The 26,455-nt window shown below is 40.2% G+C and overlaps 1 protein-coding gene across 2 annotated transcripts in view; it reads right to left on the reverse strand.

Moving 5' to 3' along the window:
• The window catches only part of SPPL3 (signal peptide peptidase like 3), a 99,460-nt gene that overhangs the window by 20,655 nt on the left and 52,350 nt on the right, over positions 1–26,455 (reverse strand). For both annotated transcript variants that reach the window (XM_052654653.1, XM_052654652.1), the window contains exon 2: positions 12,764–12,841. In XM_052654653.1, coding sequence (XP_052510613.1) covers positions 12,764–12,841 — 78 coding nt within the window. The remainder of the gene's footprint in view (positions 1–12,763; positions 12,842–26,455) is intronic.

Below are 26,455 nucleotides of genomic sequence, written 5' to 3' on the forward strand. Positions count from 1 at the left end.
GATTTTTTTTTTTAATCAGCTTTTAGTTTCAGCCATTTTTCTCCACAGAGAAAATCTATTTGATATACTTTGGCTTTGATCTTTATTCTTTCCTTCTGTCTACTGAATACAGTTTAATTTGCTCCATTTTCCTGGTTTAGTCAGAAATGGTAAAGGTTTAAGTCATTGATAACTTTTTCCTCTATTCTAATCCAGGTATTTGGAGCTACAACTCCCCTTGCTTTCATAGCAGTCCATAAATTTGGTATGTTTTCACTTTAATTCAAAATATTTTCCAATTCCTTCTTGACGTCTTGTTTGATACATGGAAGACTGTTACTTTTTGTTTCCAAACATCTGGGGATTTTCCAGAGCTTTCTCTGCTCAATCCAGTTGTGATTTGTTAGGAATCAAATGTTTGGATCCCCGACAAGATTCATTTGTGGAAGCCCTAACCCTCAATGTGGTGGATGGTATCTTGTGATGGAGCCTTTGGGAGGTAATTTTCCTAAGGTCCTGAGTGTGGGGCCCTCCCAGTAGAAGCAGTATCCTTCTAACAGATCTCTCTCTTCCTCTCTCGTTTCCCTCTCTCCCTTCCAGAGCAAGCGTACGCCCAAGAAAGACCATGCACGTGAGCGCCTGGTAGGAAGGTGGCCACCTGCAAGCCAGGGAGACGGCTCTCCAGAACCCAACCATGGTGGCACTCTGACCTTAGATTTCCATCCTCCAGAACTATGAGCAGAATTTCTGTTGTTTAAGTTACCCAGTCTATGGTATTTTGTTATGGCAACCCCAGCGGACTAACAGAGATCAGCGTTCATACTTTGTATGCCTTGAATCCTTTTACTGAGACCTTTTTTTAATGTCCCCAAATACATCCTATCCTGGTAAATATCCCACACATACTTGAGGAACATGTGTACTGTTACACTGCTGAAGTGTTCAATAAACGCCAGCTTGGCCTGGTTGAGAACACTGCTTAAGCCACTATAACCTTAATGATATTCCGCCTACTTTGTTCTTTCGATTATTGACAGAGAGAGGTACTGGAATCTTTAGCTACATCTGTGCATTTGTTTTATTTTTCCTTGAAGCTGTATCAGCTTTTGCTTCATGTATTTTGAAAATCTCCTGTTGGATGCGTAAACATTAGGGATTACCATGTCTTGTTGCTTAACTGACCCCTTCTATCATTATGAAACAAGGCTTTCTGTCTGTAGCAATATTACCTGCTCTGAAAGTTGCTCTGTCTGACATCAGTATAGCCACTCCAGCTTTCTTTGGACGAGTATAAGTTTTATCTTTTCCCAACCTTTATCCTAAATCCTTTTTCTGGCTTTATAGTGTACTTTCTGCAAGTATCATGTAATTGGATCTTACTTTTTTATGCACTCTACCAACTCTTGTCTTCTAATTGGGGTTTTTAGGCCAATTTCACTTAATGTGATTTTTGTTATGATTAGGTTGGAGACTACGTTTTTTGTTGTTGCCCCCCTGTACCTGCCTTCTTTTGGATTAACACAGTATTTTTTAATGACTCTGTTTTATTTCCTTTGTTGTCTTATTAGCTATAACTCTTTGTTCTTTTATTTTAGTGGCTGTTGTAAAGTTTATAGTGTACATCTTTAATCATCACAGTCTACCTTCAAGTTATATGGCAGTAGTTCATTTATAGTATTAAAACCTGACAACAGTTACGTTTATTTCCCTCTCAACCCTTGTACTATTATTACCATGCATTTTATTTTTACATGTCATACCATGAACTCCATGTTATATTATTACTGTTTATATAATCCATTACCTTTTATAAGGAATTTTAAATAAGGGGAAAAAAATCTTTTGTATTTATCACTGTAGTCAATTTTTCTCTTTTTTTTGGCCTTGCCCTGTCAAACATTATCATGGGTCACTATTACACAAAACAGAAGTCTGGCTAAATGAGGCTGTGAGGATCCATATATTTGCTCAAACATGAAGATACATGTATTCCAGCTTTCTAAAACAAAATCCATGGACCTAGGATTAACAGATCCCAGGCTACTGTGACTGGGGTCCAGTAATGGTTAACCACACTACACAGCTGTCATTTCACAAATTAATCTTCAATCAATAATACGCCAAGGATGTATTTCCACATCAATACATACAACTCCTTTTCATTTAAAAAAAAGGGGGGGGGGTACTTCCTGGTGGCACAGTGGATAAGAATCCACCTGCCAATGCAGGAGACACGAATTCAATCCCTGGACTGGGAAGGTCCCACACGCCAAGGAGCAACTAAGCCCGTGTGCCACAACTACTGAGCCAGTGCCCTAGAGCCCAGGAGCCGCCACTACCAAGCCCACGCACCCTAGGACCTGTGCTCCAAGGAAAAGCCACCGTAACGAGAAGCCAGCACACAGCAATAAACGGTAGCCCCCACTTGCTGCAACAAGAGAAAGCCCTCGCAAAGCAATGAAGACCCAGCACCCAAAAATTAATTTTAAAAACTTAAAAAAAGCCAAGAATACTTCTCCTTGAGTTAACTCGATCTGATACCATTTTTGGCTCAATTCCTGCCTTACTAGAGACAAGCAGTAAGAAAAGCAACCTTTTACAGGCAGATGATAGTTTTGATCTTGAACTGCTGCTGCTAAGTCACGTCAGTTGTGTCTGACTCTGTGTGACCCCACAGACTGCAGCCCACCAGGCTCCTGTCCCCGGGATTCTCCAGTACTGGAGTGGGTTGCCATTTCCTTCTCCAGTGCATGAAAGTGAAAAGTGAAAGTGAAGTCGCTCAGTCGTGTCTGACTCTTCGCGACCCCATGGACTGTAGCCTACCAGGCTCCTCCGTCCATGGGATTTCCCAGGCAAGAGTACTGGAGTGGGTTGCCACTGCCTTCTCCAAGTGATCTTGAACTGGGTGGGGTATAACCAACAACTGAGTCTGCCAGATAAACAGTGACAGAAAGAATGACAATTGATCAACATTCTTCAAATTTAAGCTGATACACAAGTACAAATCCCACTGTGCATTTTTGGGTCACTTTGATGTATTGGGTTAGCCAAGAAGTTCATCTGGGTTTTCCCATAACATCTTATGGAAAAACTCTAACAAATTTTTTGCCAACCCAGTAGTTTGATTCAAATACTACATCAGGAAGTAGTTTAACATTCTGAGTGCTTTACTAAGGTTTTATTGGGGTGGAGGTGGAGATCTAGTGATATTTGCTCTAAATGTTTTTTCAGGCTAAAACTGATTCAGCTGTAAAGAATAGAACTTAGGAAATCAACTTTTAGTATCTTTAGGTACCAGACTGAATTACAGGGGATTTTCTGGGAAAGTCCTGGGCCCATAAGAACTTCCACTGCTTGCTTGGGACAAGGGGAAATGTGGGCTTATAGTTAGGCCGTTTTAGGTTCCTAGGTTGTGATAAAAATGCAAATATGCCGTGAGAACTGTTAAGACAAAGAGGCCTATATTCAGCCAGCCATATAGTACATGTCTGGACCACTACCCACGTTTATCAAGAGATCAATATTCAGGAATAATCAGTTGAAGAAGTAATAACCCATTGATTTCTCTAGATATTACAAAATGTAACATTAGATCACAGTAAGCTAGCAATCTAGACCACAATTTTCTGCTACTGGTTATGTCTCCTCAATTCTGGCAAAACTGCTTTTGCTGAAATCTAATTTCATGAAATGCCACCAGGTTATATTGAAGAGTACTATAATTCAGTCAACAAACAAACAATGATGGTTATGAAATGCTATGAAATACAACGTTGCATCCTCTTTCTGAGGATCTTTGGGATAAACCTATGTCTGATCTTAAAAGCAAGAATAACTGCAATTCACCTGCACAATTTGGTTCTTTTATTCAGGACATTGTAAAGTTTTAAATTTCTTTCTTTCTTCTGAAAGTTAGCTGCTAGAAAGCTTACTGTGTGTCTGTGGACCACCAGGAGGGGTGTTGGCCACTATGGTATGCATTTTTAGACTTATTTTTGGCTCTACTTTGTCTCCACCCATACCTTTTCTTTGGCCCCATTCTAATTTACCTTATCTCATCACAGTTTGTAAAACTTAATGGTCTGAAATACTTTTGAACAGGGCAGAGTGAAAATAAACAATTGACAATTGCAGGAAGCAAAAGGGAGCTGAGAACACATTTACTGAAAAGTTATACTTGTTCACCTGTTTGAATTCTGATAATGGAATACAATCATGAATACTGGAGAAGAAAGGCAAAATGGAATTTTTTATTTTAGTATTTTAAGAATACCATGTTTTTTGATCATTCTAATATTGGAAGGAAACACAATGAAAGGGAGTATTCACTTGGTCAAGGTGAACACTATATGGTGGAACTTTGCTGTAAGCTAAATGTGTGTTCCTAGAAAAATTAGAGTGGTTTCTATAAAGGGAACCTTGAAAAAGGAACTGATGAGGCTGTTATATATATCGAGGAACTTGTCCATATGCATTACAATGTACATAACCATTCCCCACACTATCCGATAAATTCAGATTTCTGTAAATGTTCTCTTAAGGTAGGACAGGATATGAGATGGCAAAAGAACAATTCAAAAGATAAACACATCACACATCAGTGCGTGATAAATACATCATGACATGTGTTCAGTCACTCAGTTGTGTCCAACTCTTTGCAACCCCACGGACTGCAGCACGTCTGGCTTCCCTGTCCATCACCAACTCCCGAAGCTTACTCAAACTCACGTCCATTGAGTCGGTTATGCCATCCAACCATCTCATCCTCTGTTGTCCCCTTCTCCCGCCGTTAATCTTTCCCAGCATCAGGGTCTTTTCCAATGAGTCAGTTCTTCGCATCAGGTGGCCAATGTATTAGAGCTTCAGCTTCAGCATCAGTCCTTCCAATGAATATGCAGGATTCACTCATTTCCTTTAGGATGGACTGGTTTGGTCTCTCTGCAGTCTGTGGGACTCTCCGGAGTCCTCTCCACCACCTCAGTTCAGAAGCATCAATTCTTCGGCACTCAGCTTTCTTTATAGTCCCAGTGTCACATCCATACACAACCACTGGAAAAACCACAGCTTCGACTAGACGGACCTTTGTCGGCAAAGTAATGTCTCTGCTTTTTAATATGCTGTCTATGATCAGAACTTTTCTTCCAAGGAGCAAATGTTTTTTTAATTTCATGGATGCAGTCACCATCTGCAGTGATTTTGGAGCCCCCCAAAATAAAGTCTGCCACTGTTCCCATCTAGTTGCCATGAAGTGATGGGACTGGATGCCGTGATCTTAGTTTTCTGAATGTTGACCTCTAAGCCAACTTTTTCACTCTCCTCTTTCACTCAAGGGGCCCTTTAGTTCTTCTTCGCTTTCTGCCATCAGGGTGGTATCACCTGCATTATCTGAGGTTATTGATATTTCTCCCAGCAATCTTGATTCCTGCTTGTGCTTAATCCAGTCCAGCATTTTGCATGATGTGCTCTGCCTATGAGTTAAATAAGCAAGGTGACATATCCAACCTTGATGTACGACTTTCCCTATTTGGAACCAGTTTGTTGTCCCATGTCCAGTTCTAACTGTTGCTTCTCGACCTGCATACAGATTTCGCAGGAGGCAGGTCAGGTGCTCTGGTATTCCGATCTCTTTCAGAATTTCCACAGTTTGTTGTGATCCACACAGTCAAAGGTTTTGACGTAGTCAATAAAGCAGAAATAGATGTTTTTCTGGAACTCTCTTTTTCTGTGATCCAATGGATTTTGGCAATTTGATCTCTGGTTTCTCTACCTTTTCTAAATCCAGCTTCAACATCTGAAAGTTAATGGTTCATGTACTGTTGAAGCCTGGCTTGGAGAATTTTGAGCATTACTTTGCTAGTGTGTGAGGTGACTGCAGTTGTGCGGTAGTTTGACCACTCTTTGGCACTGCCTTTCTTTGGGACTGCCTTTCTTTGGGACTGGAATGAAAACTGACCTTTTCCAATCCTGTGGCTGCTGCTCAGTTTTCCAAATTTGCTGGCATATTGAATGCAGCACTTTCACAGCATCATCTTTTAGGATTCGAAATAGCTCAGCTGGAGTTCTATCACCTCCACTAGCTTTGTTCGTAGCGATGCTTCCGAAGGCCCACTTGACTTTGGGACTCCAGGATGTCTGGCTCTAGGTGAGTGATCACACCATTGAGATTATTTGGGTCATTAAGATCGTTTTTGTATAGCTCTTCTGTATATTCTTACCACCTCTTCTTGATAGTAGAATGATATTTCTGTCCTTTATTGTGCCCATCTTTGCATGAAATGTTCCCTTGGTATCTCTAATTTTCTTGAAGAGATATCACTAGTCTTTCCCATTCTATTGTTTTCCTCTTTTTCTTTGCACTGATCACTGAGGAAGGCTTTCTTATCTCTCCTTGCTATTCTTTGGAACTCTGCATTCAAATGGGTATATCGTTCCTTTTCTCCTTTGCCTTTTGCTTCTCTCGTCTTCTCAGCTATTTGTAAGGCCTCCTCAGACAACCATTTTGCCTTTTTGCATTTCTTTTTCTTGGGGATGGTCTTGACCCCTGCGTCCTGTACAATGTCACGAACCCCTGTCTATAGTTCTTCAGGCACTTTATCAGATCTAATCCCTTGAATCTGTTTGTCACTTCCACTATATAATCATAAGGGATTTGATTTAGGTCATACCTGAATGGTCTAGTGGTTTTCCCTACTTTCTTCAAGTTAAGTCTGAATTCTGCAATAAGGAGTTCATGATCTGAGCCACAGTCAGCTCCCGGTCTTGTTTTTGTTGACTGAATAGAGCTTCTCCATCTTTGGCTGCAAACAATCTGATTTTGGTGTTGACCATCTGGTGATGTCCATGTGTAGAGTCTTGTCTTGTGTTGTCAGAAGAGGATGTTTACTATGACCAGTGCATTCTAAAACTCTGTTAGCCTTTGCCCTGCTTCATTTTGTACTCCCAAGGCCAAACTTGCTTGTTACTCCAAGTATCTTTTGACTTCTTCCTTTTGCATTCCAGCCCCCTATAATATATGAAAAGGATACCTTTTTTGGGTGTTAGTTCCAGAAGGTCTTGTAAATCTTCATAGAACCATTCAACTTCAGCTTCTTCAGCATTACTGGTTGGGGCACAGACTTAGATTACTGTGATACTGAATGGTTTGCCCTGTAAACGAACAGAGATCATTCTGTCGTTTTTGAGATTGCATCCAAGTACTGCATTTCAGACTCTTCTGTTGACTATGATGGCTACTCCATTTCTTCTAAGGGATTCTTGCCTACAGTAGTAGATATAATGGTCATCTGAGTTAAATTCACCCATTCCAGTCCATTTTAGTTCACTGATTCCTCAAATGTTGATGTTCACTCTTGACATCTCCTGTTTGACCACTTCCAATTTGCCTTGATTCATGGACCTAACATTCCAGGTTCCTATACAATATTGCTCTTCACAGCATCGGACTTTACTTCCATCACCAGTCACATCTACAGCTGGGTGTTGTTTTTGCTTTGGCTCCCTCTCTTCGTTCTTTCTGGAGTTATTTCTCCACTGATCTCCAGTAGCATACTGGGCACCTACTGACCTGGGGAGTTTATCTTTCAGTGTCCTATCTTTTTGCCTTTTCATAATGTTCATGGGGTTTTCAAGGCAAGAATACTGAAGGGGTTTGCCATTCCCCTCTCCAGTGGACCATGTTTTGTCAGAACTCTCCACCATGACCTGTCCATCCTGGGTGGCCATAGCTCATGGTGAGTTGGTTTGTGAACCATAATAAGACTTATTTTGGTTAACCTGGTCTAACTTTATAGTTACATGCATTTGGTATGAAGGTCAAAAAAAATCATATAAAGTACATTCCTTATCATCTCTGCACTGTCTTCCTAGAGAAGGTTTGGGTATAAGCAAATAAACTACCCTCAAAATTAAAGAAAGCACAGGGCAGTGCTTGCCTTAAAAAAAGACAGTACTCTATAACAGTTCCATTATTCCTTTATATAGTAACTTTACATAAACATAAAGAGATACATCTGTATTATATTTATGTATTACCTTTTTATCAATTATAAAGTATATCTTCCTTTTGATTTCCTTTTAGATCTACTTCAAGCCTGCTGTTCTTTTTTTTTTGTCTGTGATTCCCATGGGGACAGAACTCAAATGTCTTCGCAGTAATAAGCTGCCTAAAATATTCTAAACCATCTCACACTGTGATTTCTGGGTTCCTATGCCCATCTGAGTGGTCCCTTTCACCTTCCCTGCCCCTCCATTAATGTTTTCCTGTTGGTTTGTCAAAGGCTGTGGGGAAATACTTATTACATGAGTAATTATGCTATTTTCTCCCCCTGAGCAGCTGGAAAGATTAAGGGTATCAGGTGTCATCTTTAAGTAACACAGGAAGTCTAGCAAGCAGAGCTCAGCCAAGGCATGGCGAACGTAAGGGCTCTTAGATTGAGGATTTGTTTTGGGCCTTAAAATCTAGTTTTATTTGCCACAGTTCTCCCCTCTGTACTTAGAAATGTGAAAGCCTGGGGGAAAATAACCAGTACAGTGCACAAACCTTTCATCCTGTGTTTTATGATTTTCTCCATGTCTTCAGAGCTTTAAATAAAATCTATTATTTAAATGAGCAAATAATGTATTTTTTATGGTCCTAAATCAGAGGAGGTAGGAACATTTGGCTGGGCATCGGGAGAGACAATAGGGATAGGGCTAATCAAATTCAAGAGGCATTTCTTGCGCAAGTCCTATATGGAAGGCAACATGAAAGCGGAGGCCACGGGAGGAGAAATCTGCAGGAAGAAGTGGTGATAAAACCATCAAGGCTGAGCAAGGATAAAGAAGGAGAGGAAATGTTTTTGACTTAGCAAAAAAAGGAGACTCTGAGAACTTCAGGAGAGCTTCAGTAGATTTGTAAAAGGTTAAAAACATATCAATCAGTGGGTCCATAAAGTGCCACCTGCAATGAAGCGCCAACAATGCGCAATAATGTCAAGAGTTTATCCAGTGTGCAGGTCACCTGAATGAGGCTAGAGTACAGGGCTCCCATCCTAAGCCTACCGAACAACCTTCCCCAGGTGATTCTTATGGTCGGAGAACCCTACTGAAGAAAAAAAAAAAATCACAAAAAAGGGTTTTTAAGAAACTTCTCATTTCTTCTGAGAAGAAGAATTTATTTGCTTCACAAATGAAATGTTATTGTTCTCAATATCCAGCCAGCAGTAGAGTACTGCCTGAGTTTAAATCCCAGCTTCATCACTTATTACTTGGGTGAGCTACGTAACATTTCTGGGCCCTAGTTTCCTCATTTATAAAATGGGAATAACAGTATTTATTCTGTTGAATTGACATAAAGATTAAATGATACTTTAGGTAAAGCATTTACCACTGTACGTGGAACATAAATGCTCAGTAAAACATTAGATATTTTCTTCATCAGGTTTCTTTAATAAAGTCAATGTCTAACCAAAGAAAATTCTAGTAGCCAGTAACAATCATACATCTCTAAACAACCCCCTCAGAGTAACAAAGAGAAGTCACTCACAACATCTGAGAAGCATCTAATCTGGTAGAAACAGCAGAAGCGAGACAGCAAGATAGACTAGTCAGCATCATTTAGCACCCTAGGGTACCCAGAAGAACTATACAAAAAGATCTTAATGACCCAGATAACCACGACTGTGTGGTCACTCACCTAGAGTCAGGCATCCTGGAGTCCAAAGTCAAGTGGGCCTTAGGAAGCATCACTATGAACAGTTAGTGGAGGTGATGGAATTCCAGCTGAGCTATATCAAATCCTAAAGGATGATACTGTGAAAGCGCTACACTCAATATGCCAGCAAATTTGGAAAACTCAGCAGTGGCCACAGGACTGGAAAAGGTCAATTTTCATTCCAATCAAGAAAGGCAATGCCAAAGAATGTTCAAACTACCGCACAATGGCACTCATTTCACAGGCTAGCAAAGTAACAACTCAAAATTCTCCAAGCTAGGCTTCAACAGTACATGAACTGAGAACTTTCAGATGTTCAAGCTGGATTTAGAAAAGGTAGAGGAACCAGAGATCCATTGGATCATAGAAAAAGCAAGAGAATTCCATAAAAACATCTACTTCTGTTTCACTGAGTATTCTTAAGCCTTTGACTGTGTGGATCACATCAAACTGTGGAAAATTCTTAAAGAGATGGGAATACCAGACCACCTGACCTGCCTCCTCAGAAATCTATAATGCAGGTCAAGAAGCAACAGTTAGAACTGGACATGGAACAATGGACTGGCTCCAAATTAGGAAAGGAGTACATCAAGGCTATATACTTTCACCCTGCCTGTATAACTTATATACAGAGTATATCATGTGAAATGCTGGGCTGGATGATTCCACAAGCTGGAATCAAAACTGCCAGCAGAATATATGAGTATGATATGGAGATGATACCACCCTAGTGGCAGAAAGCGAAGAACTAAAGAGGCTCTTGATGAAAGTGAAAGAGGAGTGAAAAAGTTGGCTTAAAGCTCAGCATTCAAAAAACTAAGATCATGGCATCTGGTCCCATCACTTCATGGCAAAAAGATGGGGAAATAATGGAAACAGTGACAGACTTTATTTTCTTGGGCTCCAAAATCACTGCAGATGGTGACTGCAGCCATGAAATGAAAAGATGCTTGCTCCTTGGAAGAAAAGCTATGACCAACCTAGACAGCATATTAAAAAGCAGAGATATTACTTTGCCAACAAAGGTCCATCTAATCAAAGCTATGGTTTTTCCAGTAGTCATGTATGGACGTGAGAGTTGGGCCATAAAGAAGGCCGAGCGCCAAAGAATTGATGCTTTCTAACTGTGGCGTTGGAGAAGAATCTGGAGAGTCCCTTGGACTGCAAGGGGATCAAACCAGTCAATTCTAAAGAAATCAGTCCTGAATATTCATTAGAAGGACTGATGCTGAAACTGAGGCTCCAGTACTTTGGCCACCTGATGCAAAGAACTGACTCACTGGAAAAGACCCTGACGCTGGGAAAGACTGAAGGCAGGAGAAGGGGATGACAGAGGATGAGATGGTTGGATGGCATCACCGACTCGACAGACATGAGTTTGAGCAAGCTCCAGGAGATGGGGAAGGACAGGGAAGCTTGGCATGCTGAAGTCCATGAGGTTGCAAAGAGTTGGACACGACTGACTGACTGAACAATAACAGGGCACCAGCTGGCTGTGCTCTAATGAATCCCCTGTATTTTCATCAAGCAGTCCATGTCCAAATAAGTAATCGGTCAGTTCTTCATTCAGCTATGCCTTGTTTACATTAAAGCAAGAACCCAGGAAATCACTCTAGCAGGTTTACTCACTGACCGCTGCCAGTTTTGTTTCTGCTGCTGTGAAAAGGTTTGTTTTCTGGCTGCACTGGGTCATCACTCCCATTACCACCCGAGCTCCGCCTCCTTCCAGGTCAGCGGCGGCACTGCATTCTCACAGGAGTGCAAACCTTACCGTGAACTGTGCATGTGAATGATCTAGGCTGCATGCTCCTTATGAGAATCATCCAGAAACCACCCTCAGCCCCCTCACTCTGCCAAAGTCTGTGGGAAAACTGTCCTCTATGAAACTGGCCCCTGGTGCCAAAAAGGTTGGGGACAGCTGATTTAAACTATAAAAATGTACACAGTATGTCAGTACATGCCAAATAAAATGTCATTTGAACTAACGAAAGGAGTTTCAGAGTTGTGAGTCTAAAGTTTTGGGGTTTTTTTAATTATAAAAACTTCTGAAATGTTATTATATACTCAAAAAGAAAAAAAAATTGTCTAAAGCATAGAGATACAAACAATACAGGATCATGCTGATGAGGTTCTAAGCTGCTCTGGCTTGACTGATGCTTCCTAAGGGTGGCTACGAACCTAGGGTTCTCAGCAGAAGTCTCAATGAGTAAAACATTTATCAACTGATACTGGATTATCAACAGTATTTTACTTATTCTACTCAATGCTGAGATAAAACCTGGAAGTCTGTAATTTTACCAAATACTCATTAAAATCCAAATATAGTACTAGGTAATTCAAAACCCTTAAGTTTGATTATTTCCTTTAACACTGCTGCTCCCTTTCAAGTTCTCAATTTAAAATTTCCCAGGCAGCCTTCATTTATAAATGTGTACACCACAAAACTATCGGTTATACAACCACTAAGATTTCTCTAAAGTAAGAATAGAGAAAAGAAGAAGGGAGTGAGTATCTAGCTTCCTTATCTTTATATTTCTATGGCTGTCTGCTAGGATGGGAACTTCAAGAAGATCCAGTCTCAGCATTCCTAAGGTCAGCAGAGAGAATACTTGGTAAAGGCAACCGTGCACAATTCTCATAACAGTAGCCTGAACCTTAAAAAATTACATGTGTATGTCAAGAAGGTGGACTATCTATTGACAATTTCATATGTGGTCAACATAGGGCAATGCCTTTTTTTTTTTTTAATTAAGAAGAACATTCTGTCCCTTTGAGACACTGCAGAACCACTGTCAAGGACTCTCTCCTTAACTCTCTTAATAAGTATACTTAATGTGAACCATTTTTTCCCCCAAAACCAGAATTTAAGCGATTAGTTTTCACTTATTTGCATTAAAATGCCAAAGCCATAAGCAAAACCAATAAGTGTTTTAACAGCCAACCAAAGAATAAATATCAGAATTATCCTGTTCAACTCAATTCTTGTCAAAGTCATGTTTCTCTTCAAAGAAGCAATAAATTCTGGTCCCAACACCCAGAACAATGAGTCTTCCACCTCCAACAGAAATCAATCCCATTTTGAGAGCATCTTACCTGAAACTACCATAGACTATAAGTAGAATGGAAATCAGAAAAGTAGACACTTGACTGGAATCCACCAGGGAATAGGCCCTAGAGAAAAGAGAGGGAAAAAAAAATTTAATCACATGGCAGCAAACTCATGGAATCTACAGTCTAACGGAGTTCTAGAAACTCCACTAAGTTTTATTTTTGTCTAAGAAGGAAAAAAGGTATAAATTAGCATGAATAAAATATTTATTGAAACACAGAACTGGTAGTTTAGCATAAAAAGTAAATGTACAGATTCACAGTTTTCATTAGTTGGCCTTCACCGGGTGTTCAATGGTATCAATGCAAAACTGCTGTTTCAGTAATAATACACACACGTGCTTCCACTCCCAAGTACCAAAATATCTACCAACTCTGTACTTGTGAATTATCAGTAGTATCTTAGTGATTTCACTCAGTTATAAAGTAAAGCTCATGTCTCTCCTGGATTCTAGTTTCTTTAACTGTCTATTGGTTCTCTTCATGTGTATCCCACAGAAGGTTCTTAAAAGCAACAGGTTGAAAACTACAGTCATTGCTCTTCCCTTCATACCTGACCCTCTCAAGGCATATCACGATTCCTTCAGCTTTCCTGACACCCTCTTCCCTTCCTTTCCATATTATGACGACAGTCCAAAAGTCCCACAACTTCCACTTCCCCAAGTAACCTCCCCTTCACAGAACATAGCCTTGTGATGAAGGGGCTTGTGTAACTCAGGGAAGCTAAGAGTCATGCTGTGCAGGGCCACGCAAGATGGACGGGTCAGAGGAAAGAGTACTGACAAAACGCGGTCCACTGGAGGAGGGAATGGCAACCCACTCCACAGTATTCTTGCCAAGAGAACCCCAAAACTATATGAAAAGGCAAAAAGATATGACACCAGAAGATAAGCCCCCCAGGTTGGAAGGTGTCCACTATGCTACTGGGAAGAGCAGAGGGTAATTACTAATAGCTCCAGAAAGGATGAAGCAGCTGGGCCAAAACGTAAATGAGGCTCAGCTGTGCGTGTCCGGTGGTGAAAGTCCAGTCCAGTGCTGCAAAGAACAGTACTGCCTAGGACATGAATGTGAGCAAACCCCAGGAGACAATGAAGGACAGGGAAGCCTGGCATGCTGTAGTCCATAGTGTCACAAAAGAGTTGGACACAACTCAGCGACTGCATAACAAAAATAAATACCCTATTTCTCTTAACGTTACTGCCAATTCCTTAGCTCCCTTCTATGGCTTGACTATCAGAAGTAAAAAAAAATTTTTGGCCACACCATGTGGCATGTAGGATCTTAGTTCCCAGACCAGGAGTCAAAGCCGGACGCCCGGCAGTCAAAGCTCGGAGTCCTAACCACTGGACTGCCAGGCAAGTCCCAATGTTTTCAAGTCTGTCTTCGGAAATTCACCCTTTTGAGTATCCATTCATGTTAGGGATTTTCCCAGAACAAATTTTTCCTCTTTTCATTCATCAAATATTTAATGATTCTGTACCTGGCACTCTGCCAGCTCCCAGGGATGGAATAAAAAATAAGGTTGTCTTGGTCCTGTCTCTTAATGTCTTTCTAAAGGAACTTAAAAATTAAAGTTTGGGCTAAAGGAATGAAAACAAAAAGCTAACATAAGCAAGTGAACGTAACTGCTGAAAATGTTCTAAAGGGGAGGAAGACAAGTACAGGATACCCTGAGAATGTGTAACAGGTGGAGCCTACCAAACTGGGGGTGGGGGGCTTCCTTAGGGAGGTAGAGGAGGGAGAGAGACACAGACTCAATAAAACAGGATTTGGCGACCGTTCGGGAGAACTGAGACGACCCCAGGTTTCTGCTGAGCAGCTGGTGGATGGCTGTACCATCTGGCAAAAAAGGCGACAACACAGGAGCAGCAGAGTCGAAGTTCCCAAAGTGCTGAGGAGCAGCTGGCTCTCTGGGTCCAGAGTCCAGAAGCCACTCTACGCTAAGGACACAGACCGGGAGCTCATGACCCTCCACATGGAAACTGAAGCCACGGTTGCACGAGAGGAGGACCCAGGATGAATGCCCGAAAAGCCAGAAATCTGAAGATCAGGGAGGAGGAGGAGCTGCAAAGAAAACACGTTAAGATTGAGAAAGAAGACGACGACCCACAATAGCAAGGTGAGGTGTTTGCAAAGAGGCAGCAGGATGAGACAAGATGGTGCCTGAACCTAAAACTGCTCTACCCCGACCCGCAGCTGACCAGTTACGTAACCTCTCTAAGCTTTAGCTAGTTCCCACCTGTAAAATGAGGATAATGACAACACCTCCCTCGAAGAGCTGTCAAAAGATTAAATGAGGCTTTCCCTGGTGGCTCAGTGGTAAAGAGCCCGCCTGCCAATGCAGGAGATGTGGGTTCGATCCCTGGCCCGGGAAGATCCCACATGCTGTGTGGCAATGAAGCTTGCGCCACAACTACTGAGCCTGCACTCTAGACCCTGCAAGGCACAGCTAATGAAGCCCTGTGCCCTAGAGCCCATGCTCTGCAACAAGAGAGCCCGCTGCAATGAGACGCCTGCCCACCGCAGCCCAGAGGAGGCTCTGCGTGCCACAACCAGAGGAAGCCCACACAGCAACCAAGACCCTGCGCAGCCCCAAAGAAAGAAAGAAAACTTTACGGAATTAAGATTAAGACAAAGCTCTACATTAGTAAAACAAATTGCTTAAAAAAAGAATGAAATGAGAATTCACACACAGAGCTGAACCCAGTAATTACTCAATGTTCACTGCTTGTATTAGGAGGGAGAGGTCATGAGTGCTGAAGGTGGCTGAGATGTCAAGTAAGATGAAAACTGCAAGTCACTGGGTTTATTTAATGTGTGAGTCACTGATGACTTTAGCAAGAACAGTTTTAATGCAGTGAGCAGTGGGGACAGGTGTCAGGTTGGAACTGGCTAAGAAGTTAAAGGTAAGGAAACGAAGAAAGCTTTTTGAAAAGCACAGTTCCAATGGAGACAGCAGCTAGAGGGGAATGAATGCAAGGTAAGGGAAGTCTTAAATTTATTTTTAAAGACAGGAGATACTCAACCTTTCTTGTATGTTAACTGGAAATTATACCAGTGAAGAGGAAAGACGGATGAACAGAGAAGGATAAGTTTCCTTTAACCTTTCTAAAAAAACCCAGGACATAAAATGAAATTTCATAATAAGACACTGTGGCCTATACTGTCAAATTTTTTATCTTTAGTTATTAAAGACACATGCTGAAGTAGCTCTGGGTAAAATGATGTAAGTGAAGTGAAGTTGCTCAGTCATGTCCGACTCTTTGCAACCCCATGGACTGTAGCCTACCAAGCTCCTCTGTCTATGGGATTTTCCAGGCAATAGTACTGGAGTGGATTGCCATTTCCTTCTCCAGGAGATCTTCCCAACCCAGGAATCAAACCTGGGCCTCCTGCATTGTAGACAGACGCTTTACCGTCTGAGCCACCAGGGAAGTCCTAAGATGATGTAAGGCTTGCTTGGAAATATTCCAGGAGTAAGAAAGGTCGGAAGGACAGTTTTTTTTTAAAGGTGAAATTGTTTTTAATTATTGAAACTGGAATGACAGGTATATGGGGGTTCCTTATGCTCTTCTGCTTTTGCCTATTTTCTGAAAACCTCTACACACACACACGAAAGGAGATTTTCTCTTCTTTACAGCAGTCTGTGAGAAGGTGAGGTAATGAAAAGCATGCGAGGTGAATGAATACAGCCATTTATCTTCTGGGTTGTGAGTTCTGTCCCACAGCACCCCACAGTGGGCACCCACAATTTCCTAAAACTTCAGTCAGCAAAGGGGATGCAGATGCGGGACAGCAGACGGCCGCTCCAGCCCCTTTGCTAGCCTCTGTCCAGCTACCGGCTTACCCACTAAGAGACACCTGTACTCCCCCACCTCCCCCTTTACCATCCAGCCTAGAGATCTTCCCGTATCAGTATACAGAGCTCTTTACTTTATTTTCTTTAAACATCTGCATAGTATTCCACTGTGTGGACATACCACTTTTTTTTTTTTTTCCAAAAAGCAAATCCCTTTTGTTTCTAAAAATTCTGCTACAATTCTGTTATAAAGAGCTTTGTAAGTTATACTCACAGTCACACACAAGAAATAACACATCTACAGAGAATAAAGTTCCTGAAAATACGGTCGTGGGATGGAAGAGGAAATGCAGCATGATAAATGTGGAGGAAATGCAGCGTGATAAACATGGTCAAGCTGCTCACCAGAGAGGTTTTATCATTTTGCACTATGACCAGTAACAGACCAGCGTCTCTGTTTTCCAAAGCCTTGTCAACAGTGTTGTCCAACTTTTGAATTTTTTTTAACCAATCTATCAGATGAAGATTCATATTTCAATATGGTTTTCATTTGCGTTACTTTTGTGATGTAATTAATTTCAAAGTGAATTAAAGTGAGACTGAGTAGGTTTTCATATGATTAAAAGCCTGGTCTATAAAGCATGAAATGAGCACGTGTGTGTGTGTGTGTGTGTGTAGGAGAAGGACCTGACTTTTCTTTTGCTAGTGTTTTACTTGGATGACTTGACTTTTTCGTACCCTTCACATTCTGAAGCATACTGTCATTCCCTAAAAGGTAGATTAAATGTTTCAACTTGCCAAACTCCACATCTTAAGTCTGATACTATTGTTTCCTTGCTACAACTGTCAAATCAATACAGACTCTCCAGAGACATTACTTAAGACTTCTATAAGTCTGGGCTGAAGTTTTGTTAAACCAGCCTTCCCTCCTCCACAGATCCCCTGTGCTCTGCTCTGCGTGACTAACTATACTGAGTCACTGATGTTCTTCACAATCTGCTTTTCAAGGTGAAGTCCTGGCCATGTGCAAAATATCTTATGAAGAGGCTGATGAGCACTACCAGTTCTCATCTCCATTTCCTGGCCCTGCACACTACCCACTAGAGAGCTAAATGCATGGTTTCATTTAATGCTTTCTTCTATACTGGGCCATTTTATTTTCCAAATAAATCTGTACTAAGGAAATCTGGTTAAAGCTGACTTGTAATATAGTTCATGGCATAATTTATAATAAAACTTTAAGAAACTTTTAACAACTTTGCAAACTGTACCAAATTTCACATAATTAGAAGTTATGATTTATTTCACAGTGTTATTTGAAATTTCATATACTTTCAACTCAATCTACCACTATGGCAGTTTTACAAAAAGCCTTTAACAGAAAGTATTATAAAATACAGAACATGAATTAAAATGGAAGCCCAGTGGTCTACCTTACTTTACAGCCTATCCTATACTTCAGACTCCACCCAAGCATCAACAGGCATGTATCATTTCTCAGGCCCTCCAACAAGGTAAGGCGTCTGTTTCCAGGGACTCTGGATTCACATTAAAGACAGGAATTGCTCTACACTCTGAAGTAAAAGCAATTCTCATAGAAATGCAAATAGAAACTAAATACATGCATTTGAAACACACTGAAATCAGGTTAGCCGAACGTACTAAACACAGACTCAAAGATTTGGCCAAATGAGGTAGGAGTATAGGTCCGCTGTTGAGCTGCAATATTTTATATGGTTATTACAAAAACCATTAATTCTTTAACTGCATTCCCCCAAGCCTTAACAGACAAAGACAAAGAACTACCAGAAAGTTCTCGCATATGTAAGGTTATATTCCACACCCTAAGATTTTTAGACCCATACTGGATTTTAGTAGCTGCTCTACAGTCAAGCATCTATTTCTAGCTGCTTTACCAGCAAGTGCTTAGACACATATCCTGCTAAAAATCATGCCAAACCGAGACACAGAGTGCACTGTTCTATAACGTGTCCTGTGTCAGCCTTCCAGCTATACAATGAAAGCATTCTTGTGCACCCAACAAACCAAGTCACTACTATTCCAACCCTGCACACTGACTGAGAACAGCACTTGGCCAATTTTTTGGTCTTGAGACCATCTACACTCGTAAAATTAAGGACCCTGAGAACTTCTGTTTCTATAGGTTATATCTACTGATATTTATGCCACTAGAAATTAAAAGTGAGAAAAGTTTTAAATGTTTATTTACTACTTCATTTAAATATAATAAAACCATTACAACACGAGCACATAAATTACATTTCTCAAGGAAATATAACAGTTTTCCAGAACAAAAAACTTAGATGAGGGGCATCCTTTTACGTTTTCATAAACCTCTTTAATGTCTGACTTAAGTAGAAGTCAGCCAGATTCTCATAATTGCTTCTGCATTCAATCTGTTGCTGTATGTTACTTTAGTTGAACTTTAAGGGAGGGAAAATCTGGCCTCACATAGATGCGTAGCTGGAAAAGGGAAGAACATTGGAATAATCTTTTCAGATAACTAAGGATATTCTTCTTTGATACTACCCTAAAATTCAGCAAGTCATCATTTCTTACAGGTTACCTGAAATGTGAAATCTGAAACCTTGTCTGTGAATTAAAAAACAAAAACAAAAAAACGATTACATTAAAACCTCATGGACTATGCTATCAAATGGTTCTTTTATCCATGGGTGATTCTGTAACATCACACACTGGTCACTAAGTCATGTAGCTCCTCCAGATGTTGTCACATTTCATTACACAATATCTGAAAAACCTCATTTGTTAATTTCACTCCTGAGGCTAATGCTAATGGGGGCAAAATTTCCAAAATGCCTATTTTCATGCAAATTTTATCACTGGCAAAAATAACTTTTTCCCCCCTTGAAGCGACAGGCTCACTTTATTCATTTGTGAGAAACTGTCAGCCACTGAAGTGTGAATAACTCCATAGTTTGTCTACTATTTATTCTTCAAGTAAAAATGGTATCCCAAGAAAACAGCAGCTAGTTCAGCTAGCATTTTAAATGACCACACAAGTTTTTTTGTCTCTTTTTTTTTAAGAGAACTAATAGTACTTTTCTTATACAGCTGAAGTGCTTAACAATAACTTTTTGGGTTTTTTTTTTGTTTGTTTTGCTTTAAATTGAAGTATATAGTTGACTTACAATATACTAGTTTCAGGTTTTTATAGATTACACATCATACAAAGCTATAAAATACTGATTACATTCCCTATGCTGGATATTACATCTCTGTGACCTGTTTATACCTGCTGTTTGTACCTCTTAATTCCCTTCACCTATTTGCCTCTTTCTCCCTGCGCTAACCACTAGTTTGTTTTCTGTATCTGTTTTGTTATATTTGTTTGTTTGGTTCTTTATATTCCACATCTGGTATTCATCTTTTTCTGATTTATTTTACTAAGCAAAACACCCTCCAGCAGCTCCATCCTTGTCACAAACGGCAAGATTTCATTCTTTTGTATGGTTTAGTAACATTGCACAGTGTGTGGGTATGTGTGTATACACAGGTCCCCACATCTTCTTTATCCATTCATCTATCAATGGGCACTTAGGTTACTTCCACATATTGGCTATTGTTAATAAGGCTGCTATAAGCATTAGAGTGCATTACCTTCTCAAATTAGTCTTTTTGTTTTCTTTGGATAAACAGCCAGAAAGGGAACCGCTGGTTCATATGGTAGTTCTATTTTTAATTTTTTGAGGAACTTCCATACTGTTTTCCATGGTGGCTGCACCGACTGACATTCCCACCAATGGTGCAAGAGGGTTCCTTTTTCTCTACATCCTCGCCAACTCTTGTTATTTCTTGTCTTTTTGATGACAGTGATCCTGACAGGGGTGAGTGGTATCTCACCGTGGTTTTGATTTATATTTTCCTGATGATTAGCCTCAATGGGCATCTTCTCATGGGCCTGTTGACCATCTGTATATCTTTTTTGGTAAAGAAGGTCTTCTGCCCATTTTTTTTAGTAAGGGGAAATTTTGCATTTTATTACAGAAAAACAAGTGTGCTCAAGCGCTGAGATTTAATAAAAGCAATTTTCACAGCTTCACCCTAAGTGAAACTTTTCTTTTTTTAAAGCAGTATGTGCGTGGTGGTGAAGAATACAATGATTACTAGTTCAGCCTGATTCGTGTTATAGCATCGCAGTGACTTTTTTTCTTTTTTAACCCACCACTGCTTTTCACCGTAAGGAAAAAAAAAAGAAGTCAAAATGAAAAAGACAAATAAGTAGCATTATGAAAACCGTCTGACCCTGTAGATTCCCTGATACGGCCTAGTAAACCCCAGTGATCCACGGGTCACAATCTGAGAACTGCTGGCTATATAAACTACTGCCTTTTCTCACATGCAATTCTAACAGATCACAAGACACCAGGGTAGCCACAATCTGTGTCTGCTTTGCAAAACATCCGACTTCAAATACAATGTGCAGAATATGACTTATATTCCAGACCTAAGAAACGGTACAATCTTTCCCTTAACGGTGAAATATACTGAAACAGAAATTAATTTGTATTTTTATCTAAAATATTGTCTATCACAATGTTCAGAGTAATGGTCTTTCACATTTTTTTCTTATTTTCAGGGAAAAAAAAGCCAAGCATATATTCTGAATATAGTAATGGAATAAGTATCTTATCAGATGAAATTTTAACAAATCTTCATGTGTAAGATACAAAACAAAGAACAAAGCTAGTGGAGATGATGGAATTCCAGCTGAGCTATTGCAGATTCCAAAAGATGATGCTGTGAAAGCGCTGCACTCAATATGCCAGCAAATCTGGAAGACTCAGCAGTAGCCACAGGACTGGAAAGGGTCAGTTTTCATTCCAAAGAAAGGCAATGCCAAAGACTGTTCAAACTACTGCATAATTGCACTCATCTCACATGCTAGCAAAGTAATGCTCAAAATTCTCCAAGCCAGGCTTCAATAGTACATGAACCAAGAAGTTCCAGATCTTCAAGCTGGATTTAGAAAAGGCAGAAGAATCAGAGATCAAATTGCCAACAACCCACTGGCTCATCGAAAAAGTAAGGGAGTTCCAGAAAAACATCTACTTCTGCTTTACTGATTATGCCAAAGCCTGGGACTGTGTGGATCACAACAAATTGTGGAAAATTCTTAAAGAGATGGGGATACGAGACCACCTTACCTCCCTCCTGAGAAATTTGTATGTAGGTCAAGAAGCAACAGTTAGAAATGGACATGGAACAAACTAGTTCCAAATAGGCAAAGTCGTACGTCAAGGTTGGATATTGTCACCCTGCTTATTTAACTCATAAGCAGAGTACATCATGCAAAATGCTGGGCTGGATGAAGCACAAGCTGGAATCAAGATTGCCGGGAGAAATATCAATAACCTCAGATATGGATATGACACCACCCTAGTGGCAGAAAGTGAAGAGGAACTAAAGAGCCTCTTGATGAAAGTGAAAGAGGAGAGTGGAAAAAGTTGGCTTAAAATTCAACAGTCAGAAAACTAAGATTATGGCATCCAGTCCCATCACTTCATGGCAAATAGATGGGGAAATAATGGAAACAGTGACAGACTTTATTTTGGGGGGCTCCAAAATCACTGCAGATGGTGACTGCAGCCATGAAATTAAAAGATGCTTGCTCTTTGGAAGAAAAGCTATGACGAACCTAGACAGCATATTAAAAAGCAGAGACATTACTTTGCCAAAAAGGTCCATCTAGTCAAAGCTATGGTTTTTCCATTAGTTGTGTATGGATGCGAGAGTTGGACTATACAGAAAGCTGAGCGCCGAAGAATTGATGCTTTTGAACTGTGGTGTTGGAGAAGACTGTTCAGAGTCCCTTGGACAGCAAGGAGATCCAACCAGTCCATCCTAAAGGAAATCAGTCCTGAATATTCATGGGAAGGACTGATGCTGAAGCTGAAACTCCAATACTTTGGGCACCTGATGCGAACAGCTGACTGATTGGAAAAGACCCTGATGCTGGGAAAGATTGAAGGTGGGAGGAGAAGGGGATGACAGAGGATGAGATGGTTGGATGGCTGGCATCACTGACTCGATGGACGTGAGTCTGAGCGAGCTCTGGGAGTTAGTGATGGACTCTGGAGAGAAGCCTGGCATGCTGCAGTGCATGGGGTCGCAAACAGTTGGATGCAACTGAACTGAACTGAAGATACAGAAAATAAGACAGTCATTGAAGATGGTTACAATCTAGTAAAGAGACACTGCACAAGACAAGGTGGAAGAATGTAACATTTAATAGAGAAATTTGGAAAGTTTCCAAAAGAGGGTGAGATGGGGTTTGGGGAGACTGGAATTCAAATATGACCTGTATTTTTTTAGCTGTCCTTTTAGATGAATTAAGGTATGGAAGTTAGCTGCTATTTCCTATGTGAAAAGCAGTATTATTAACCAGAATAGCAGTATTTACCTGCAATAGTGTTTAGTGCTGAATCAAGATTCTCAATTGATGTGATGTGACTAAATAAATCTTAAAATACATATATGTAACTGCAATGTTGTTGATGCTTAGTTTTAGAAAAACTAAAACTAAGCATTTAGTTTTGTGGCTCTCTGAAATAAAATTCTACTATAAAGGAATGTTATATTTAATTGTAAAACATAAGCTTCTATCATTTGGTTAAAAATAAAAAAGTATGGCCAAATAAGAAATCACAGAAACTTCTTTGTCCTTTTCTTAACATGTACACCACGATCTTAAACACAATTTTTAAAAAACTTAGTGTTATTTTAAAAATTCAAATAATAAATAAATGTGAAATAGTGAGTCCCATTTTTAACAAAAGGAGGATTATGTGATATATTGGTCTTCAGCATGCTTCTTCCTGTAACAGTTTTCCAAGCTGTTCTTTTAAATTTCTTCATAGCAGTGTGAATTATATGTGCATGCTTACAGCAGCTTTATCCAAAATTGACAAAAACTGCAAACAATCCAAATACCATCAACTAGTGAAAGGATAAACTGTGGTACCTTTATACAGTGAAGTACTCAGCAATAAAAAGCCACCAACTCTTGAGCGATCCACTATGGATGAATCTCTAATGCATTATGTTTAGTGAAAGAACCAAGACTCAAAGTACTACAAATATACCCCATTTATATGACATTCTAGAAAAAAATCTCATGGGAGAACAGAGACTGATTTCCAGGGGCTGGGAGGAAAGGATGATTACAAAGGGGCATAAGGGAACTTTTGGAGGCAATGGAAACATTCTATTTCTTGATTATGATGGTTGGGCCAAGACTGCGTGTTGTGAAAATCCACAGAACTCTACAGCTACAAAAAAGTGAATTTTACTGTTTGTAAATTGTACCTTAAGAAATCTGACTTTCAGGAAAGTAGGGGGAAAAGGGATGACTGGTTGATGTATTAAGAATAGATTACAGAAACAATCTAAGGGTTCAACAACAGATGAATGGATAAAGAAAATGTGGAAAATATATATTTTATATAAAAATATATAAACAAAATGACTACTCAAACATAGAATGAAATTTTGTCATTTGTAACAACATGAATGGACCTGTATTATGCTAAGTGCAGTAAGTCAGACAGAGAAAGATAAATATTATAATGATATATAAGTGCACATGTGGAATCAAAAAAATACAGCTAGTGAATAAAATATAAGAAAAAAGAAACACAGATATAGAGAAGAAACTAGTGGTTAACAGTAGGGAGAGGGACGGGGGAAGGAGAAGATGGTAGAGGATTACGAGGTACAAACTACTATGTGTAAAGTAAATAAGCTCCAAGGGTATACAGTGTAGCACAGGGAATATGGTCAATTTACAGTAATCAGAAGTGGAATGTAACCTTTAAAACTGTGAATCACTATGCTGTACACCTGAAACTTACATAAATATTGTATATCAACTATATAAAAATAAATACATATTAACCTGGAGAGTGGGGGAACAGATTCCAGTGGGGTAAGGCAGAAGCAGAGAGAATGGGCTAGTGCGGTAATCCAGGCGCAAGGTGACAGAAGGTGGCTGGCACAGGGGTAAAAGTCATGGTAGAGATGAGAAGTGATCTGATTCCATTTCTATGTTGAAGACAAGCTCTGCCGAATTTCCTGGTAAGAGAGAGCATGGAGCAGGAGAGAAAGAGGAGCAAAGGATTTGATTACCATGGTTTTAGCCCGGTCAAGTGGAAAGATGGAGCCACCATCAAGCCAGATGGGAAGGCTACAGATGGAAGGATGTGTGTCTGTGGAGGCAGGCAAGGGGGGTGGGGAGCGGGATCAGGAACTCAGTTCTAGTTCTAGTCTGCTATAAACAGACATAATGCCACTACTTAGACTCATGGTTTGTTTCTTCTGTAAACACCACTGCATTCTCCACTTCAGCCGCAAGTCCTACTATGTAGACTTCGCTGCGACTCTAAAAGGAAGCCCAGCCACCACACAGTTCTGCTCACTGCAGCTTGAAGAATTTACCAGTTCTCCCCGTAAGTTAAGCCTGCTTCTCCTACAAAAGGGAAGAGTGGGTTCCCGATCTTTGGCTCCTTTAATCAGGTTCCACCCACACCCCTGTAGAAGAAATCCCTCCATGTTACTACTTCTGTATTTCACTGCCTACGTTAAATGTTTAGCCCTCCAGTTTATGTGAAGGAGAGGTTGTACACTTGGGAGTTCATATCTGAATCACTTATATTTCTCATACAGCTTCTCCTTCCTATCATGGAGTTTTTCATTTCCACTAATAAAGGGTGGGCTTAATAGAAACAGAAACAGCTTCTCATTTCTGCTATCTCTTAGCAGTTCCTCTGAAGTTCTGTAGCTCCCGATCCTTTCTGCAGGGGCTCTCTACTGTCTCCTTTACATCGACTATCATTTTAACCTGAGAGTTGAAAAGACAGAAAAAGCTACGATAGATTCCTACTGAAAGGCTTCTTCTCTGAAGGGATGCCAGTCCTGTCTCTGATGGTAGCACTGTCACCTAGAAACCAAAATCCTCAGCTGACATAACATTTCCAGGCTAATCTAATTCCTAGGAAACTACTTGGCACAGTTCAATCCATAAAAACCAGCAGGACATTCGCCTTTAATACTGCCAACAATCTTAACTCTCAGACTGTAAATTCCTAATCGTAATTATAGATGCTTGGTTTCACTGACCATTTAGTATGTGTAGGTGCTGTGCTACGTGTTTTAAATACATCAGTCCACGTGACACTCAAAATAATTCTGTGACAAAGTTATCATTACCGTTAATGCTATTTTACACGTGCCAAATTAGCTTTCAATTTACAGTAACATTCATAAAAACAGGAGGTATTACATCAACCTTAGAAATAAAATAAGCACCGAGTACTTAAAATTTGGTTTGAATGTCCAATATTTAGGCCGTATACTAAGGAGTGGAGTATGGCATTTAATTAATCCCCAAAGGACCATGAAAGATCGGTCTCTGCCTTAGACTGCTGTTTCCTGGCTCTAATGTTTGAACGAAAAAAGAAAAATAGAGGTTTTCTTAGAGAAAATGGGTTGTTTGAAAATGTCAAGTTGCTCTCACAGCAGTTCAGGGCTCACTGTGCTGTTCAGGCAACTTGTTTGCACACTGTTGCTTAATATAAGAGATCTGACTGCAAGGAAGACTCTTCAAAAAACAGGGGTTTGGGACAGATGTTTTACTGAGCCCTTCCGAAGTATAAGGGGTACTTTATGCACTACATCAGCCCTGTGGCAATATGGTGATAACTCTTGGCTCGTGACCTCAAGACTACCATCTAAGCAGGAAGAGAAAACACACATAAACAACTCTAAGTGACCCAGCAAGAGACTAAAATCCAGTAAAAGGAGCAATACACGAGCGGCAGGAGAGGAGGGAGGGACTA

The sequence above is a fragment of the Budorcas taxicolor genome, chromosome 17, assembly GCF_023091745.1.
Source record: "Budorcas taxicolor isolate Tak-1 chromosome 17, Takin1.1, whole genome shotgun sequence".
Classification (NCBI taxonomy): domain Eukaryota; kingdom Metazoa; phylum Chordata; class Mammalia; order Artiodactyla; family Bovidae; genus Budorcas; species Budorcas taxicolor.